Below are 21594 nucleotides of genomic sequence, written 5' to 3' on the forward strand. Positions count from 1 at the left end.
TCTCTGCTTCTCCTCATCTATGCATTGCAAGCCAGGTCAGAGGCAGGTTAAACACCTTAAGGATATGTTAGGACAAGTGGCATACAAGGGAAAAAAACCCTTCACTTAAGTAACAGAAACAGAAAACAAAACTGGCTTATTCCCCCAATTATTCTACTCAAAGCTTTGAGAAGATTAATTCTGGCATCCTCTGGCTAAAGGCAAAACAATGAAACAAAACAGGCAAACCCTTTCAGCAAGAAGAGCTGTGGGGGAAGGGACTGTAAGGGACACACACAACTGACAGCAAAGGCTCTGAGCACATGTTTGCTAAGTTTAATTCAACTGTTACACCCCATTCTGCCTTGTAAAAATAACAAAACGCTCCTATCAAAATGACATTGTGATGTGAGTACAGGCTTTTTGTTTTGGTATAGCTCTAGAAAAATGTTGGCACCGAATGCACTTAAGAAAAGTGTTAAGGCTTAATACAAATACAGAGACAAGTCATTTCTCAATGCAGCTTAGAGGGTGAGAACAGGATGCTAGGTTTTAAACCTTCCAAATACAGGCAGTCCCCAACATACAAACATACAGAACACCTCCCAAATGCAAATGACAGCCACAGAGCAGGACTTGCATGTGCAGGAACTCCTCTTCTCCCAGTGACCAGATTAAGCACTCTGAACCCCGCCCCACAGCCTCGCAGAGGGAAAGACGGCAGGAGAGATGCGAGAAAAGTAACGTCGGGGCTCCGTCCCAGCTGCCCAGAGGCTTCTGCTAAAGTTCGTATTTTCCTCATTCCCATCTCTGGTTTCTCCCATCACCCAGAAGTCCCTGCCAGGGGCAGAAGTAAAGAGTTTTTCCTCTCACCTAGTGGACAGCAGGGGCTGGGAGAATCACAGGGCCCAGTATGGTCATGTCCTATTTCTTCCTGGCAATCTGATTTGGAATTCGTGAATCATTTTCTCAATTAAAAAAAAGAAGTTATAAATGGTAGTTCATTTCCACCATTAAACTGTTTCCTTTTAAGTTGCATTAATGACTTTGAAGCTAAACCACATGAGGTGTGTGTAGAGTCACACAGTGTTTCTTGGCTCCAAAGTCTACAGGCAATCAAAAGGGGGGAGCTGTCTTTCGTTGACAAAGCCTTGTGCAGACCCCTCAGCGTGCCAGGTGTAGGAAGGGGAGCTTGGCAGGCAGCTTCTGCAGGCACTTAAGCACTGAGAGGCAGCATGAGCCTGACTGGACATGGCTGCTGCTTTTCTAAAGTTTAATAATGATGATGTTTCTAGCACCAAGCATTAGCTTTATAGGCACTCAGAGCAAAGCTGCCACCACCCAGACATTCTCCTCTGTTAACAGATGCCCACCCAAGGACAGCATGAGAACTGAGCCTGCAGCCCTTTAGGGAGATGGGAAGGGGCTTCTGCCTGAAGATGAAAGCACCACCACCTATGCCATCCCGTAATAGCTGAGTGAGCAAAGCTCAGGGAATTGGACAGGTGTGACTTTGCTACTGAACGCTTTCATCTCCTGGCCTAAGGTCTGTAGTCTCTTCCGGAAGCTTGTTTGTGAGTTAGATCCAGAGGTTTATAAAGCTTTGTAGAGGGTGGCCTACACAGCTCTTCTTCCTCTTTGGTGTACCTGAACAATGGACTTTTTTCTGGAAAGGTGTCAGAAACAGACCAGAGTCAACAATCATTTATGTAAAGCTGGTATTTAAAAATAGCTTTTTAGATATTATTAAAGAATCCAAACCTAAGAACCCAAGGTTCCCAAGCATCTCTTCTTTCCACCAACCAATTAAGGAATAAAGACAGACACAGGAAGAACTTAAATAAGCCACTTACTTAGATGTATCTGAATAGATTTTGAAAGTCCCACAGAGGTCAGTAGGCCTCATTTATGGGAAGAACTGTGGCTTGTGAAGGGAACTGTCTACCTCATTGGAGAACAACAAAGGCCTAGACTTAAGGCTGGTAAGAGGGAAAAAGGAAGAATTCACAAGCAAAACTGGCATGTAAAGGACCAAGACCAGCCCTCTGACATGAGATCAGATCAGGCCGAGGTTTCAGACAGCAGGAACTGGGCACTTCAGAGGGTCAGGGCACCAAAAAAATCTTCCATAAAGCAAAAGACAAATAACAACTATTTGGTTTTTTGAAAGCTGCCGAGGAAGAGCAATCAAGATGTTTCAAGAAAAGACTGCAGAACAAATACACTGGGGGTAAAATGAAGTGGGGACACTGGATTCAGCAGCCGTGGTCTCCAGAACGGAAGCCGTTCTGCTAAGAGGTCAATATACCGTTAGTGTTTCTGCTTACGCCGCCTCCATTCCACAGCAGCGGCAGACAGGTTGTTTTGGTTTCTTTCAGTCATTCCTAGACATCCAATCAGCTGGCAGACTGTTGATCCAAGGACCATGCCCTGCCCCACCTCCCCACCCTCATCCCCCTTCCAGTTCCTCTCAAACCTGGACTACACACGACCGATGGTTGGGGTGCCCCATTTCATCCCCACAGAGGCACCTCCCAGCCGTCTGGAAGGCACGGGTCTCCAGGCAGCTCTCAAGACGGCCGTGGAGACGCTGAGCAGCCAGGCTCACACACGACTAACCCTCTTCCCACCCCGCTCATTTGGGCAAAAGGAAATTAAAACATTGCTACCCTATCTCTTGAGTTTCTGGTCTGGCTCCAGGTGGAGCAGTGGCTTCTCTTAGTAGAAGGAGATGCTGGATTTGCCTCCCGGCGGGTTTAGGACCTTGTTGTGAGAGCGAGGCCGCGGCCCCAGCCGGGGCTCATGGCTGTCGACTGTGGGCGTGGGCTCCTGCTCCTTGGCGAGGCCTGCTTCTTTGGCGCTGCCTTTCTCACCTGGCTGTGCTCCAGCTGGGATGCTTGTTGCTGCTGTGGGACACAAAGTTAGCACACCATCGCGTTAGAGGCAACCCGTGACCCTGACAGGCGGGCTGCGGAAATCAACAGTGTGTCATAGAGCAACTTGCAAGAAATTCACGCTGTAACTGGGAAAGAGAAGACAATACAGACAGGCTTTTCATCTGGTACCCAAGCAACTCATTGCAATTAGCAGATGCAGTTTTGAAATGGGCATAAAGTTGGGGCTTGCTACTATAAATACTCCTTGATTTCTTCCTAAGTGAATTGTTTCTTCATATTGCTTGTTAGATACCATTTCTTGCATCTCAAGCTCCCTGAGCGTGACCATGAGGAGGAGAGCAAATGTGTCCTAGCCAAGGGCTTAGCGAGGCAAAGGCAGGCCCTGTGGCTGTTACACTGGGCTTTTCTAAGGTGAATGAAATCCCACAAATCTTGGTCATTAGTTAAGGGAAATGGAGACCCAAAGGCAGAAACTGATGCCCACAGTCAGGCTAAAGGGCCGCAGGGAGAGTCGAAGTCTGCCGCTCAGCCTGAGCAGTGGCTCACTCCCGGGGGTGACCCACCATGGAGACACCCTCCCCATTCCTCATCCCTCCCTTGGGCCCCTCTCTTCTCGATTAGTTCTGCCAGCTCTGCGCTTGGCCTTGAGTGCACTGTAAGTTTGGGATGCCTGCCCTTCACTACACAGATCCGTTTCTGGGAGACGACCCCATGGCCCTGGGCCTAGGCTGATGAGCAAGACAACAAAGTCCCAAGGTTTCACCGCAGCCTTCTTCAAATGCTGAATCCTCTTGCAGTGGACACACCCGAGCTTATTTTAATCAGGAAGGTGCAGAGAAAGACTCTCTTTCATTCTCAGGGGACACAGCAGCAGCTCTTCCAGAAAGAATGAGGCCACTCAAGAGAAGGGAAAGAAAACAAAAGCTCACCTGTAAGATCCGATTGTGGTCCTTCTCCTTCATATAAGAAAACATGATCCTGCAACAGTCAAACCACCAAGTCAGGACTCACTCAGAAAATTTTACCCTCATTGAAATGGACAATGAAAACCAGGGCATATAATCTTTTAATTTACAAAAATGTTTGTGCATCTGACCTCAGTCCCTGCAAACCCTCTACAGATTATTCTGAAACAAATCTGGTATTTCATTTATCCATACATATTTCAAGATGTAGCTCTTAAAAACATCCTCTAAAAAGTAACAATAACACCCTCAAAACTGCAAATATTAATGATTCCTTAAATATCAAAGTCAATTCTCTTTTTTTTTTGGAGACAAGAGGCTTGTTCAGTCACTCAGGTGGGAGTGCGGTGCTGTGATCTCGGCTCACTGCAGCCTCTACCTCCTGGGCTGAAGCGATCCTCACACCTCAGCCTCCCGAGTAGTGGGGACTACAGGCGTGAGCCACCACACTCGGCTATTTTTTGTATTTTTTGTAGAGACATGGTTTTTGCCACGTTACCCAGCTCGTCTCAAACTCCTGGGCTCAAGTGATCTGCCTGCCTCAGCCTCCCAAAGTGCTGGGAGTATAGGCGTGAGCCACTGTGCCCAGTCTCAAAGTCAAATTTTTAAATACTTGGCATAATATTTTCAAGGTTCATCCATGCTGTAGCGTGTGTCAATGCTCCATTCCTTTAATATTCCATTGTATGGACAGACCACATGTTGTTTCCCCAGTCATCTGTGGATGGACGACTGAGTCATTCCCACTCTTGGACTACTGTGAATAATCCTGGTGCAAGGATGTAGTGTTTGACTCCTTGTTTTCAAGTCTTTTGAGTACACACTTAAGAGCAGAATTATTTGGTTATGTGGTAATCCTGCTTAATTCTGAAGAACTGGCAGTATCCACAGCCATTGCACCATTTTCCATTCCCACCAGCAATGCCTGAGGGTTCCAGTTTCTCCGCATCCTCACTAACTCTTATTTTCCATTTTTTACATCACACGATCTGAGCAGGCATGCACTGGCATCTCACGGGTTTCTGATGTGCATGTCCCCAATTACTAATGACACTGTGCATATTTTCAGGTGGTTTTTGGCTGCTTGTATCTCTTCTTTGGAGCAATGTATATTCAAGTCTACTGCCATTTCTGAATCGGGTTTGTTATTTTGTTGTTGAGTTGTAGGCATTCTTTATATATTCTGGATAGTAACCCCTTATCAAATATGATTTGCAAATATTTTCTCCCATTTTGTGGGCTGCCTTTTCACTTTTTTTTTTTGAGACAGTCTCACTCTGTCTTCCAGGCTGGAGTGCAGTGGCGTGATCTTGGCTCACTGTGCCCACTGCCTTCTGGGTTCAAACAGTTCTCCTGCCTCAGCCTCCCGAGCAGCTGGGACTACAGGCGCCCGCCACCACGCCCAGGTCCTTTTTATTAGTAGAGATGGGGTTTCACCATGTTAGCCAGGATGGTCTTGATCTCCTGACCTCATGATCCACCTGTCTCGGCCTCCCAAAGTGGTGGGATTACAGGCGTGAGCCACTGCGCTCGGCCGAATTGCTGACTTTTAGGACATTTCTGATCTGGCCAAAGTTCAGCTTGTAGTAAAGCCCCCAAAGATACTTCCCAAAGAGATGCTCTCTTGAAAATAACTCAGACAGCATGGCTGGGCACAGTGGCTCACGTGTGTAATCCCAGCACTTTGGGAGGTTGAGGCAGGTGGATCACTTGAGGCCAGGAGTTCAAGACTAGCCTGGCCAACATGGTGAAACTCCATCTCTTCTAAAAATACAACAATTAGCCGAACATGTTGGTGCACGCCTGTAATACTGGCCACTTGGGAGGCTGAGGCAGAACTGCTTGAACCCGGGAAATAGTGGCTGCAGTGAGCTGAGATCGTGCCACCGCACTCCAGCCTGGGCGACAGAATGAGACTCTGTCTCAAAGAAAACAAACAAACAAAAAAACCCAACCAACCTCAGCAGAGTCTAACGGGTCCTATAAGACTTTACAATGGAAAGAGATGTCGCTGCAGAGACGCCAGCACAAGAGAGATGTAGGGCAATCTAAACCAGGCTGGCCGCAGTCGACACTCTCATCCACTCATGTCCTCTCCTTTCTGTCTACATTTCCATTTCAATTCTTCAATGGGCCATCTTCCAGCATATAAACCGATAAATGTGCAGCAGTTTTCTAAGCTTAAGTAACTCCAGAAATGGTTACGAATTTTATTTTAAGAATTTTCTGCTTTAGGGAACGCGACCATATTTTTTAACCACAAAAAAGGTAGAAAAGTGAATAAACATATTAAAAAATATTGCTAATTATGTTAGTAATAAATCCTGGCCTTTCTTACTGACGAATGGTGGCTGCAGTAAACCCTAGAAATGTTATGCCACCACTCAAACTAATTTCCAAGCTAAGGCAGTGCAGGCTCTGGTCCTCAGGGAAGCTGAGACTGGCCTAGGCAAGTCCTCCACCATAGCCCAGGGAGGCTGCAGATCTAACTGATCCCTGCTAAGGCCATGCCCGAGGTCACATTGCTCAGGCGTTCCTCTCCTTTCCAGGTCACTTGTCTTATTCTACTGATGCCATTACTGGGTCAGAGGCGTCAGCTACGCTTTAGTCAAGTGCTGACAATCTGCACAGGTAACCAGTTGAGGACCTCAACTGTGTGGGGAAAAGCCCATCAAAAAAGAACTGTCGCTTTTCCTTTCCAAGATGAAACAGGAAGAGTGGAAGACGGACAAGGGCCCGGTTCCTCTGCTGCACATTCTGTTCCCTCTCTTCTCCGCACCCCACAGCGCTGCAGTGAGGAGCCGCCGCAGCCCGTGGGCAGTGGGCGTCCGCCACCGGCACAGGAGCAGCTTACCCCACAGCTTCAGTCAGCACAAGGCTGGACTGTTTCCTGGGTGACGCAGGGGAACTTCCAAACTCGATGACTAATGCTTTTGCATCCAGGACAATCCACATCAACCACCATGATTCTCCCTAAAAACATGTCACATCTGCCTTGGAGCCTTTTTAGAAAGAGTACCTGGCATACCTGCTGCTGCTCTGTCATGTCGGAATGCTGTCCGTACCTTGGGTTTGTTTGGGTGTGCCAAGCGTGAAGTAGCAGTCACCGGAGACCCAAAAATGTCACTGGTCTTCCCTCCAGGTGGGTTCAGGTGCTGTCGAGTCTGCACGGGCGTTGATTCGTCAAAGATACCACTTCCTTTACCCCCTGCAGAAACCATCACAGAACACTGAGCAACCAGACGTCCATCGCACCCCCCACACCTGCAGGGCTTTACAGACCTCCTCTCATAGTAACCCCTAGTGCCAGCCCTGAGCTCCAGGCCAACAGGGCAGGATGCTCAGACCGAAACCCCTGAAGATCTATGTCAAAACCACGGCTGTATCAGGGGCCTGCCTGCAGCCCTCATGTCTAGAACTGAGCTGATCTAGGCTGGCCTCTAGAGGTGAGATGGCATCCAACTGCAGATTTTCCCTCAAGAATTTCCTTAACTTTGAACACTTCAATGCTTTCCTGTTGGTGCTGGTCACAAAACCCATGAAGAGTTCTTCAGTAGATTAAAAATAAACAGCTAAATGTTTAAGTCCCCAGATAGAGTTTTGAATTTAATAACATGCCCTATTCAAGGGAAATCTGCCACCCTGAAAATATTTATTAGTCATTCTTCTGACCTCATTCTGGCCAGTACTTCCAGCGACTAGATATGTCAGCAAATTACAGACACGTAACATCTTTGTTGCCAACTGTAAGTGACTTGATAAGCCATAATGAAAGTGTGCATCTAAGATGTAACTTCCTAGTAGCAGGTGACTAAGGGATAGATGTTCAGCATAAATGCCTGTGCCCAATGTTCTACAGAAAGATGGCTACCCTGTGGGACCAACGGACCACCTGTTCACTCAGCAAACACCAAGCACCCGCTTTTGATAAAGTGCTAAACGGAGGTTGGTGTCATTAAAATCATGCCCCTGGTGCACCAAGAACTTATAATCTAAGAGGAAAGATGATGCATTCTGCTAACTTGCTGTGTGATCCTGTGAAAGTTACTTGGCCTTTGTGTGTCCCACAGTCCTCATCTGTGGAATGGGGATAATAAAAGGACTCCCTCACAGGACTGGAAGAAAGCTCAGTGAGTTACTGTAGCCGTATGTCAAATGCTTACAACAGTGCCTGGGATGGAAATAAACATGTTAGCCCTATTTTCTTTTTTTTTTTTTTTTGAGACGGAGTCTTGCTCTGTCACCCAGGCTGGAGTGCAGTGGCGCGATCTCGGCTCACTGCAACCTCCACCTCCCGGGTTCATGCCATTCTCCTGCCTCAGTCTCCCAAGTAGCTGGGACTACAGGCCTCCGCCACCGCGCCCGGCTAATTTTTTTTGTATTTTTAGTGGAGACGAGATTTCACTGTGTTCACCAGGATGGTCTCCATCTCCTGACCTCGTGATCCACCTGCCTCAGCCTCCCAAAGTGCTGGGATTACAGGCGTGAGCCACCACGCCCAGCCGTTAACCCTATTTTCTATGCACTCATAAAGAGGTATCTATATGCATTGTCCAGTGAAAACACAAGGATGCAGACCATCCATACAGCATGCAATGTTTTCATGTAAAAGCGGGGGGTGTTCTTATTTGCTTTTATCTGAAGAAAAGCAGTTACCTACAGGGGATACTGACATGTGTGAAGAAACAGGACTGCGGGAATGCAGGAGCTCAACACTGCTTAACACAGTCTCCTTTTTTTGTTTACAGAGTTTTGATCTTTTGCATTTTCTTTTTTTTCCTTTTTTTTTTTTGAGATGGAGTCTCGCTCTGTTGCCCAGGCTGGAGTGCACTGGTGCGATCTGGGCTCACTGCAAGCTCCGCCTCCCGAGTTCACGCCATTCTCCTGCCTCAGCCTCCCGAGTAACTGGGACTACAGGCGCCTGCCACCTCGCCCGGCTAGTTTTTTGTATTTTTTTAGTAGAGACGGGGTTTCACCATGTTAGCCAGGATGGTCTCGATCTCCTGACTTCGTGATCCGCCCGTCTCGACCTCCCAAAGTGCTGGGATTACAGGCTTGAGCCCCCGCGCCCGGCCGATCTTCTGCATTTTCTGTTCTCGAAAAATTAAATTTTGTAAATTGATTTATTTAACTTAAAGAGAGTTTATTCATGTGTAATGACTGAGGACAGCCCACCTGGAAACACCAACTCCAAAGGAATGGAGTCAGTGTTCTGAAGTAGGGACATTAAGAGTTTCATTTATTGTAATCCCAGCACTTTGGGAGGCCGAGGCGGGCGAATCACAAGGTCAGGAGATCGAGACCATCCTGGCTAACAAGGTGAAACCCCGTCTCTACTAAAAAAATACAAAAAACTAGCCGGGCGAGGTGGCGGGCGCCTGTAGTCCCAGCTACTCGGGAGGCTGAGGCAGGAGAATGGCGTGAACCCGGAGCGGAGCTTGCAGTGAGCTGAGATCTGGCCATGCACTCCAGCTTGGGTGACAGAGCGAGACTCCGTCTCAAAAAAAAAAAAAAAAAGAGTTTCATTTATATAGGCAGGGACAGAGGAGCTTTTAGCAGGACTACAACTTTTTTCACACACAGTTAGTGTATAGTTACAGCAATCTGGTTACAGGAAAAAAATACATTTTTAACGGTTACTTCCTAGTGTTAACAATCCACACTGCTCCACAGAAGCAACCAGATGAAGAGCCCATGCCTGCTCGTGTGGAGATGAGGCTCGGCTGGGGGTCTGTGCACCTGCTCATCTTCAGACCCTCTTGAGGGCCCCACTGCTGGGGTGGGGCCTAAAGCAGGGTGGCTTTCTGGGACACCAGTTCTAGGAGCACAGAGCGCATTGACAAGGAGGACTGTAACAGAGTACAGCAAGTGGGGGCTCGGGTGGGAGTGTGTCTGCCTTTTGCAGGTGGTAACAGAACATCTGGGGATATGTGGGACCCGCCCTGCAGAAAAATGTGTACATTTTTCATATGACTTCATGGTGTTTATAAACCTTCTGAACCTCAGCCATGGACCTCCCAGGGACCCACAGTCCCCAAGCTTGAAACCCCTGGCCAGGGAAAGCAGCACAGCACAGTGGGGAGAGTGTCCTGTGGCCAGACTGCCTGGGTCAGAGTCTCTGCTCAGCTGCTCATTAACTGTGAGACTCCGGACAAGTTATGTCAACCTTCTTTCATCTCCATCTTCTTAACTGTAAAAAGGTAACAAACAGTCCAAGTGCATCGGCTCACACCTGTAATCTTAGCACAACGGGAGGCCAAGGTGGGAGGACTGCTTGAGTCCAGGAGTTCAAGACTAGCCTGGGAAACAAGTGAGCGCTTGTCTCTGCAAAAACATTTTAAAATTAGCCTGTGGTCCTGCTACTCAGAAGGTTGAGGTGGGAGGATTGCCTGAGCTCAGAAGTTGGAGACGGTGAGCTGTGATTCTGCCACTGCACTGAAGCCTGGGTGACACATTGAGATCCTGTCTCAAAAAACCAACAAAACAAAATAAAGTGATAAATAATAATACCTACCTAGGGTCACCGGTGAGGCTTAAACAAGTAAATTCAGGTGAAGTGGTTAGAACAGTCCTGGCCTGCTGAGTAAGCCCTTGGCAATGCTGCGGGGCTGTGTCAACAAGCACGTCAGGACCCCAGGGCGGGGCGGAGAAACTATGTGTGCAACCCCAGTCCCACTGCATTGTTCCTGGCTGTGCTACAACAGCTTACTTTTTTTTTTTTTTTTTTAAACGTGACTCCAGCTTTTTCAAATAGAAGATAGTTTTTGGCCAAAGACACCACTCATTTTAAAAAAAATAAACTGTGAAAGATAACACAGAAAAGTCTGAAAGACATTAACTATCACAAATAACTACAGGGTAGACACCAGGTAACCACTGCCCAGGTCATTGAGAACAGTGCCCGTTCCCAGAAACTCCTGTGTTCCTTCCCGCTCACCCAAGGTTACCACACTCCTCAATTTTGTGGAAACCACAAACATTTTTACCACGTATACGTGCAACCCCAAACAATGTACCTCTGCTTCTGACCTTCTTAACTAGGAGGTCATACTGCATATGTCTATTACCATTTTACTTGAAAAATAAATTCAGCTTTGAAGCAAGAAAACATGCCTAAATTCACTAATAATTGAGGATAACCTCGAGAGATGTTTTCTCCTCCTGCTAGATTTTCGATTTCCAAGGGCTCTGTGTTATTTTGTTTTTAAAAATATCATTTATTTATTTGGGAGATTGGGCCCCGCTATGTTGCCCAAGCCAGTTTCAAACTCCTGGGCTCAGGCAATCCTCCCACCTCAGCCTCCCAAAATGCTGGGATTATAGGCATGAGCCACCGCACCTGGCCTACAAGATTTGTTTTAAAAAGCAAAACTAAAAGATAAATACTGTTGGTGCAAATAAGCACATACACAAGATAGGTAAACACCGGGCAATGCCTTGAAAAACTGGTTGGAAATATCTATCCATATTTTAAACTCATATACCATCTGATCCACCAATTCCATTTTGAAAAATTTATCCCAGTGGATACATTCAGGAGGTCAGTTTAAGGCATGGAATCTGGAGTCAGAAAAACCCCGATTCAAAGGCTAGCTCTGCTACTGACTAGCTTGGGATTTATGCATGCCAGTGACCTTTTCCGAGCCTCAGTATCCTCCTCTGTGAAAGGAGCAAAACCACCTACTCCTAGTTACAGCAAAGACCAAATGAAAAATACACATGTAAAGCACTCAGCACAGCCCCCGGTAAATATTAACAATTCATAGATGTCCGTCATCAATGCTAGAAGAAGAAAAACAATTCACGGAACATCTAAACCAGGCGACCAACAAAGAACACACAGACTACCGAAGATTCACTGAAACCCTAAATGGGAATTGATAAATGTTCGATGGCTATGATGTGGTCTGTTACACACACACTCAGCCTCTGCATACTTTTCTCAATCAGGCCGTGTAACTAGAGGGCTGTGGGGCTAGGTCTGTGTGACGAAATGTAGAAAGAGGGCAGGACTCCAGATCTCGTTGGGTGGTGACCAGTTTCCCTTTCAGGCTTCCCTTGATAATACATCACAAACTGTCTTCGAAGAACACTGGAGGGATAGAAAAACTCCCAACAACCGTGAGAAGGACTGTGAGAAGCAGGAACCTGGCATGGGGCCCCATGATAGCTGACACCACACACTGTGACCGGGAGTGGAGGCTGGCTCACCAGCTGCAAGGGGCTGGGCTCCCCCCGGGCATGAGACTATGTGGAATGGGCAAAGTAGTACCACCTGCCTTCCACAGAGCACTCTAGAGACAGCTCCAGACATGATTCTGCTGAGTAGCGGCCAAGTGAGCAGACTCGTACACCTGGAAACGCCTCAGTTAGGATTCTGTCTTGCATGGGATGTATTTTATTCTGCTATCCTTTCTAAAAAGGACACGCAGGAGTCCTTGGGCCTAAATTCATAAACCGGAAACAATGAGAATGTTAGTCACTTAATAAAAAACACTCACTTCTCTAACTACATCCAAAAAAGCAACCAAACAGACCAAAAACAACAACAACAACAACAACAACAAAAGGCAAGCAGCAAACCTAGCTTCGGCTGGGCACAAAGGTGCATGTCTGTAATCTCAGCAATTTGAGAGACCGAGGTGAGCAGATGGCTTGAGCCCAGGAGTTCCAGACCAGCCTAGGCAACATGGTTAAACCCTGTCTCCACAAAAAATACAAAAAAACCTAGCTAAGCATGGTGGTATACGCCTGTAGTCCCAGCCACTCAGGAGGCTGAGGAAAAAGGGTCACCTGAGCCTGGGAAGTCAAGGCTGCATGCAGTGAGTCATGATGGTGCCACTGCACTCCAGCCGGGGCGACAGAGTGAGACCCTGTCTCCAAACAGAAAAAAAAACAAAAGAAAAAACCAGCTTCTGGATCTACTACTTTTTTTCTCTACATTTGGTCAGGAAATATTGGTACCCCAAAACTGGGTAAGGTCGGGAGTGGATCTGGCTCTGATTCAGGACCTGCCTGACACAATGACACCTGAGCATGGCCTCTCAAACCTTCTAAGAATGGAAGAGACTGCGCTTTCCCCTCCTGTACAGACAGGGGAAAGCCATTCAGGTAACCTCCACTGTGTGGTTATTCAACTGGACAGTCTATCAGCCAAGAGAAACCTTTTTGTTTCTCTTTTTTTGAGACGGAGTCTAGCGTGATTTTGGCTCACTGCCACCTCCGCCTCCCGGGTTCAAGTGATTCTCCTGCCTCAGCCTTCTCAATAGCTGGGATTATGGGCGTGTACCGCCACACCCAGCTAATTTTTGTATTTTTAGTAGAAATGGAGTTTCGCCATGTCGGCCAGGCTGGTCTCAAACTCCTGACCTCATGATCCACCCGCCTCAGCCTCCCAAAGTGCTGGGATTACAGGCATGAGCCACTGTGCCCAGCTGATAAATCTTTTTCTTTTCTCTTTTCTTTTTTTTTGAGACGGAGTCTCGCTCTGTCACCTAGGCTGGAGTGCAGTGGTGCGATCTCGGCTCACTGCAACCTCTGACTCCTGGGTTCACACCATTCTCCTGCCTCAGCCTCCTGAGTAGCTGGGACTAAAGGTGCCCGCCACCACGCCCGGCTAATTTTTTTTTTCTTTTTTTTTTTTTTAGTAGAGTTGGGGTTTCACCATGTTAGCCAGAATGGTCTCAATCTCCTGACCTCGTGATCCGCCAGCCTCAGCCTCCCAAAGTGCCAAGAAACCTTTTTCAAAGAGTCCCTCCCACTGTAACCACTAGGAGGTGGGGTAAATACTGAAGAACTATGTAGATGTGTGCTAGATCAATTCTTCCTTGTTAAGAGTTTCAATCCCACTGATAATCTGATTAAAAACACTTTCCCTCCCTAGGAAAAATGTTTAAATGCACAATTTGCACATAATTTCAGGAATCTCAAGGGGGTCGATGGAACAACTGGGAGCGGCTCCCTGGCAGGAACCAGAAGCCCTTGTCCACCTTTGTGTCCTCAGTGCCTGCATTCAACCAAAGTCTCGAGAACAGATGGAGAATTCAAGACTACTCAAGCCACCTTCAAGAGAGAAAGTACAAATCAGAACATTTTCATTTTGGAAGAACTCTGATGACAAGTAATTACCTGAACCAGAAAATATGGGAAAGGATCAGTATAAAGAAACAGAAAATATTTTCAAAAGAGAATCGTAGAGGCCAAAGGATGAAGGATTTCCAAAGGCCCATACCTGGAGGATTTGTCCTCTTGGGTATGTTCTGAGGTTCTTCTGTTGGTCCAAAAATATTAGATGCCATCCTATTAGGCCTGCTGGAAGGAGTAGCTTCTTCTGGACTTCCAAAAAGATTGCTCGATTCTCCTCCTGGGGGCTTCATGGCCCTATAAGCACAGAGTACATGCCAATTACTGATGGCAGACCTGAAAGCTTGTCACTGTGCAAGGATTTTGGCACAACTAGACAGGGTAAAAGTATTCTTTTTTTTTCTTTTTGAGACAAGGTCTTATTCTGTCACCCAGGCTGGAGTGCAGTGACGTGATTTTGGCTCACTGCAACCTCTGCCTCCTGGGCTCAAGTAATCCTCCCACCTCAGCCTCCTGAGTAGCTGGGATTACAGGCACCCGCCACCACAGCTGGCTAATTTTTTGTATTTTTAGTAGAGATGGGGTTTCTAAATGTTGCCAAAGTTAGTCATCTCGAACTCCTAAGCTCAAGTGATCCGCCCACCCTGGCCTCCCAAAGCGCTGCGATTACAGGTATGAGCCACCACACCCAGCAAAAGTATTTTCTTAACATCTACTAAGAAATCACACACCACCATTAGTTAATACTGGTATGACTAGTTTACAGATGTCAGACTTTTCTTACTGCTCTTTAGGTTCCCAAAGTATTCTTTTTTTTTTTTTTTTTTTTGAGATGGAGTCTTGCTCTGTTGCCCAGGCTGGAGTGCAGTGGCACAATCTTGGCTCACTGTAACCTCTGTCTAGTGGGTTCAAGTGATTTTCCTATATTTGCCTCCCGAGTAGCTCAGATTATAGGTGTCTACCACCACACCTGACTAGTTTGTTTGTTTGTTTTTGTTTTGTTTGAGACGGAGTTTCGCTCTTGTTGCCCAGGATGGAGTGCAATGGCTCGATCCTGGCTCACCGCAACCACCGCCTCCTGGGTTCAAGCAATTCTCCTGCCTCAGCCTTCTGAGTAGCTGGGATTACAGGCATGCGCCACCACACCTGGCTAATTTTGTATTTTTAGTAGAGACGGGGTTTTGCCATGTTGGTCAGGCTGGTCTCAAACTCCCGACCTTGGGTGATCCACCTGTTTCAGTCTCTCAAAGTGTTGGGATTACAGGTGTGAGCCACCGCACCCGGCTCTTGAAACACTTTTTATTGCAAAACTCAAACTTAAAAACTAATAAGGAATTGCCCCAAAGCTCTATTCCCAGAGCATCTTCTATATTCGCAAACCCGTAAAACGCTGAATTCAGAACAACTGGAAAAACTTTTTAAATGCATTTGAGAAAGGCTTACTGAAAGTGAGATTTAAACCAGCGAGTGGCTCATGCTCTTTCACTGTTCCTAAGCGAAGGGACTGTCTGTGATCCCAGACGTTTAGAAACAAAGTCAGACCTCTGTATCCATGGGCTCTGCTTCCATGGATTCAAGCAACCTCAGATCAAAATGTCAGAAATATAAGGATGGTTGCATCTATACTGAACATCTATATACTACTTTTCTGTCATTATTCCCTAGGTAATACGGTATAAGAACTATTTGCATAGTATTAGGTGTTGCGAGAAGTCAGGGACCCCGAACGGTATTACGTGTAACCTTGTAACCTAGAGATGATTTAAAAGCACATGGGAGGATGTGTATAGGTTATATGCAAACACTACACCACTTTATATCAAGGACTTACACATCCTTGGATTCCGGTATCCTGGGGGTCCTGGAACCAACTCCCGCAAGATACCCAAGGATGACTGTACTTTAAATTACAGGGCTCAACATCACACAAAAACTATGACATGAGGTTAGATCTCACTGGACAGCTTTGCAAACACTGACCACTCAAGGTTTAGTTAACAAAAATAACACTTTCTCCTCAAAAGAGCTAGAAAGAGCTTTGAGGGCTCCTCGTGATTGGATGTGAATGGAATTCTCAGATCTCCTGCAGGAAGGCAGAGAGTGCCTCAGTCTCCGCCTGCAGAGACCCACGGGCTGGCTACTCTACCCTAAAAGCCAAGCGTGTGCTGGCAGACCTCTGAAGTGGTGCCCAGGGCCCCTGTCCACCCAGGAGGTTGGGGGAGGTGGATGCCAAACTTCCTGTCAGCAGTCGCCATTTCCTGGAGGATTTGAGGAGGGAGAAAAAAAGACAGGTACACTGGAGAAAAATTATTTTTTAAAATACAAAAATTAGGCCGGGCGCGGTGGCTCAAGCCTGTAATCCCAGCACTTTGGGAGGCCGAGACGGGCGGATCACGAGGTCAGGAGATCAAGACCATCCTGGCTAACATGGTGAAACCCCGTCTCTACTAAAAAATACAAAATAGCCGGGCGAAGCGGCGGGCGCCTGTAGTCCCAGCTACTCGGGAGGCTGAGGCAGGAGAATGGCATAAACCCGGGAGGCGGAGCTTGCAGTGAGCTGAGATCCGGCCTCTGCACTCCAGCCTGGGCGACAGAGCGAGACTCTGTCTCAAAAAAAAAAACAAAAAACAAAACAAAACAAAAAAAAAACAAAATACAAAAATTAGCCAGGTGTGGTGGAATGCGCCTGTAGTCCCAGCTACTCGGGAGGCTGAGGCAGGCTTGAGCCCAGGAGGTCAAAGCTGCAGTGAACCATGATTGCATCACTGTACACCAGCCTGGGCGAAAGAGTGAGACCTTGTTTCAACAAAAGGAAAAAAAATAAAGGGTGGTTGCGGGGGGTGACTTAACAAGATTTTAGGTGAGGTGCTCTGATAGTGGCCATAAGGCCATCTGACTTCCATATCCATTTTTGAATTACACAGCCCTGGTAATTCTGCATGCTTTCTTTTTGAGACGAAGTCTCGCTCTTGTTGCCCAGGCCAGCATGCAACAGCACAATCTCGGCTCACTGCAACCTCCACCTCCTGGGTTCCAGCAATTCTCCTCCCTCAGGCTCCCAAGTAGCTGGGACTACAGACGCCCATCACCATGCCCGGCTAATTTTTCTATTTTTAGTAGAGACGGGGTTTCACCATGTTGGCCAGGTTGGTCTTGAACTTCTGACCTCAGGTGATCCACCCACCACAGCCTCCCAAAGTGCTGGGATTACAGGCATGAGCCACTGCGTCTGGCCTATTTTATTTTTTTGAGATGGAGTCTTGCTCTGTTACCAGGCTGGAATACGGTGACGCGATCTCAGCTCACTGCAACCTCCACCTCCCGGGTTCAAGCAATTCTCCTGCCTCAGCCTTCCAAGTAGCTGGGATTACAGGTGCGCATCACTGTGCCTGGCTATTGTTTTGTATTTTTAGTACACATGGGGTTTCACCATGTTGGCCAGGCTGGTCTCAAACTCCTGACATCAAGTGATCCGCCTGCCTCAGCCTCCCAGAGTACTGGGATTATAGGCGTGAGCCACTGTGCCCAGCCAATTCTGCATGATTTTTCTTGACTAGTGTAGCAGGTCTATACATGCGTGGGTCTCTATAGTTCTCTCTTTGGAAATAAGGGATGAAGGTCTGTAATCTTTAGAACTGAACAGAATTTATCATCAAGTCTCATGTGAGCTGAGCATGAGCTATAATTCCTTTTACTGACTTATTTGAAACATGGCTCTTCTCTCAAGCCCTCAAGGTGCCACAAACTGTCAGATCCAATTCCAGGTAGACTCGCCTTGACTGCAAGCTCTCTAGGACTCTTTCCTGACCCCACACTCCCTGCATTCACAGTCTCCTGCCTCCTCTGCCTTTCACCCTTGCTTCCGTTCAACCTGCACATTTCTTGAGCACCACCACTGGCAATCCTTCCCCAGACGCTGTAGATGGAGGAAGGAGCAAGTCCTCACCCCGGAGGAGCTTCAGGTTTAAACAGGAGAGCTGGAGCTATCACAGGTGGTTTCAGGGACAGGAGAGCTGGAGCTATCACAGGTGGTTTCAGGGTCCGTGTGAGTGATGTGACAGACACCAGGTGCCATCAGGGCTCCAAAATTCGGAAGAGGTGAAACCCAAATTGAGTCTGTGGCCTCCATGTGGAAAGGGTACCAATGGGCGCAGGAGGTGAGTGGTAGTTACTTGAAATGACTAGTGTTACTTTGGGGTGAAATACAATATTTAACATTGTTCTATGTGCTTTTCTGAATTTTATTTGAAAACAAGCAAAGAAAAAAAAGTGGTACCAAAGAATGTTTTAGCAGAAATGATGGCACATACAGACCCAGCCCCAGGGAAGGGGCAGCGGCCATCTCGATCACAAAGGCAACAGGTCCTGCTGCAGGTTTCACACAGACTGCAGGACTGGGCTGCCTCAAAGGGGTCTCGGATGAATGGAACTGAGTGTTCAATAGACCTTTCAATCAAAACAGCCCAACAACAATGGCGCAGTGTGGCCTTCTCTAGGCTACAGGCACACTTACCACCATGACACTAGTAGGGGGAGGGGAATGCTAGAACTCACACATTTGGGGACAAATTCACAATGTGGGTGGGGGGTGCTTCCCAATTGTTTTTGCCTCTTGTAGTACCCCTTCAATATATTTCAGTGAAGATATTCAAAACACACAACAGAAACTCAAGTGCACAGGAGAAGAAAAACTTCACACAGCTGGAGTGGACTGCAGCACTGGAGAGGGAGGGAAAACCTGTGTGGTCCTCCTTGGTGGGGGGGTCTCCACGCTCCTGACCCTCTCTAACAGTTCATCCCCGAGTTTCAGAAAGGATTAGGGGACTGGTCAGTCTTAAAGAGAAGCAGTGAGAAATAAACTCAGATTAAATTCCTTACAAATATCAATGTTACAGCTTAAAGGAAGATCTCAGGTTAATCATGGCTAAAGCATAATGCTTTTACAAAATCCCTTTAACACAAGATAATCCCTCAGTAAGAAAACAAGAGATGTAAGGTCTCAAGAGAGGAAAACCTGGCTGGGTAATCTTACAGACACCACTTCATTCCCTTCACAGCAAAACAAAGTGTGACGCTTACAAGGCACCCGCCCTGCAACTCAACCCCATTCAGATGAATGGCAAACGTGCAACTTCCAGTGGACCCCAAGCAGAAGCTTCCAGTGATATCTCATCATTCCAGTTCAGACCAGCTTTCCTTCCTCACCATCCTAAAAGGAAGATCTTTCTCCCTTTCCCAACATCCTGTCCAGAAACGAATCTCCCAAAGTAGTGTGAATCTGACTTTAGCATCGCACCTCTGCAGCTAACTTGTGGAGTGTGCTAGTCAACATAAGATATCGGTGTCACTCAAGGTGATAATAAACACCATTATTTACTGGGCAGCCAGTGCCAGGCGGCACAAACAAAAAGAAACGTACTAAATGCACACAACTGGGACAGGGCTGGGGACACAGTTCCTCACGCCACTGGTGTGGGTGGTGCAAAACCCTGGCCATCAGGAATCAGAAACCAGAAACCAGATGTGCTCTGAGCACTCGAGTGTAAACTTCTGGGCCCACATTGGTGCAGACCTAGGTGTGAGAAATAATCACTGTTACATGGATTAAGGGCTGTTTTTTTTTGAGACAGAGTCTCACTCTGTCATCCAGGCTGGAGTCCAGTGGTGTGATCTCGGCTCACTGTAAGCTCCACCCCCCGAGTTCACACCATTCTCCTGCCTCAGCCTCCGGAGTAGCTGGGACTACAGGCGCCCACCACCACAACCGGCTATTTTTTTTGTATTTTTAATAGAGACGGGGTTTCACCGTGTTAGCCAGGATGGTCTCAATCTCCTGACCTCGTGATCCACCAGCCTTAGCCTTCCAAAGTGCTGGGATTACAGGCGTGAGCCACCGTGCCCAGCCAGGGCTAATTATTTGGTTACAAGTATTACTGAATACTGACCTAACTCCCTCAAAACTAAAGGGTTTTTTTTTTTTTTTTTTTTGAAATGGAGTCTTGCTCTGTCGCCCAGGCTGGAGTGCAGTGGCATGATCTCGGCTCACTGCCACCTCTGTCTCTGGGTTCAAGTGATTCTCCTGCCTCAGCCTCTCCAAGTAGCTGGGACTACAGGCACACGCCACCATGTCTGGCTCATCTTTGTATTTTTAGTAGAGACGGGGTTTCACCATGTTGGCCAGGCTGGTCTCAAACTCTCAACCTAAGGTGATCGCCCACCTCGGATTCCCAAAGTGCTGGGATTACAGGCGTGAGTCACTGCGCCTGGCCAATCTAAAGGGTTTTTAATTTTAGCAAGTTGGAGCAATTCTTTTATTTAGTATTTATTCGATATAGTATTTGTCTTCACTTGATCTTAGCCAAAAGACCGAGAAGCAACACAGTATTTGTCTTAACCGCCACGGCACACACATTCTCTTCTACTTCTCCCGCGAGGCTGTGCCACAGAGGGGCTCATCATACAGAAAACCTCAGGCATGTGAAGACCCAAACTTCACAATGCAAGCTCACTGCTTCAGTGGACGAAAGACCCTGTAAGCTCTGTCACTCTAATTTATGTGAGTCCCAGTACCCAAGGAGTGCTTTAAAAGTTCAAAAACACGAGAAAAGTGTGCTGAGCGTTCCTGGCTGTAAAACATGAGTCAGGAAATCTTTGTCCCAATCCACTTCTTCCCACAGCGAAGCCCAGGAGCGCCACCCACCTTCCCAGGTTGAGGATTAAAGGAGACAGAACTGACTTCCCCAGACACCCTGGCACTTTCCACAGGAAGCGGACTCACATGAACTAGTGGAAGCGCGCCCATGGGCATGGCACAGGCCACACACACCAGGGACACGGGCAGGGAACACGGCCACACACACATGAAGGGGGGCACCGCCAGACACACCCCACAAACACACCGCCGCACACCCCCTTAGGGACACCCACCCCCCAGGGAACATGGACACGCACCCCACAGACTGGGCCGCACCCACGGGCACACCCCACCCCCGGGGAACCCCCCACGGAACGCACCCCACGGAACGCGGACGCCCAGGCGCGAGGGAGCGCAGCCCGCCCTCCACACAGCTTTGTTCCCAGAGCCCGGGCGCCCCTCCCCGCCCTCGGCCTCGGTCGCGGGCAGCTCTCCACAGCTCGGGCCTCGGCGAGCAGCCCCTCGGGCTTCGGGCCTCAGTCGGGCGGCGGCGGCGCAGAGAGGCGGGCGGCGGCCCTGGGGGCCTCTGTGAGGTCGCGTCGCCCCCTCAACCCCACCCCAACCCCACGCAACTCGTGGAGGCCCAGGGCTCGACCGCTCCCGCCACGTGGTCGCGCTTCCCGCCTGCCTCCCGTGTGCCCCGCGCCGCACCTGGAGCCGGCGCGGCCGCCCTCGCTCTCCGGGCCCCGGAACATGTCGACCGCCGCCACCCTCAGCTCGCCGCGCGCCGTTCCCGCCCGCCCAGCACAGGTACCCAGGCCGCCCGCCAGCGCCCATTGGGCGCCAAGACGCCAATCATCCCTCCGCAGCCTATCGGGGCACGGCCCCGTCCCTCACGCCCACCCCCCGACTACTTAGGCTTTGAACGGCCGGCGCCGCGCCCGCAGCCGATTGGGGAAGGCGACGCCGCTCCCGGAGTTGGGAGCTCGCATTGGGCGGCGGGCTGGGCGGGCCCTGCGGCGGCCGCGCCCTGGGG

The 21594-nt window shown here is 48.4% G+C and overlaps 1 protein-coding gene across 1 annotated transcript; it reads right to left on the reverse strand.

Annotated features, from left to right (window-relative positions):
* Positions 1-293: 293 nt before the first annotated feature.
* JPT2 (Jupiter microtubule associated homolog 2) lies at positions 294-21388 on the reverse strand. The gene is made up of 5 exons (XM_033236252.1): positions 21270-21388; positions 14073-14221; positions 6907-7049; positions 3806-3854; positions 294-2885 (listed from the first exon to the last, which is right to left on the reverse strand). The coding sequence occupies exons 1-5, from the start codon at positions 21311-21313 to the stop codon at positions 2698-2700; spliced, it is 573 nt and encodes a 190-aa protein (XP_033092143.1). The 5' UTR covers positions 21314-21388; the 3' UTR covers positions 294-2697.
* Positions 21389-21594: the final 206 nt, after the last annotated feature.

Source organism: Trachypithecus francoisi, unplaced genomic scaffold (assembly GCF_009764315.1).
Source record: "Trachypithecus francoisi isolate TF-2019V2 unplaced genomic scaffold, Tfra_2.0 Lachesis_group15, whole genome shotgun sequence".
Classification (NCBI taxonomy): Eukaryota; Metazoa; Chordata; class Mammalia; order Primates; family Cercopithecidae; genus Trachypithecus; species Trachypithecus francoisi.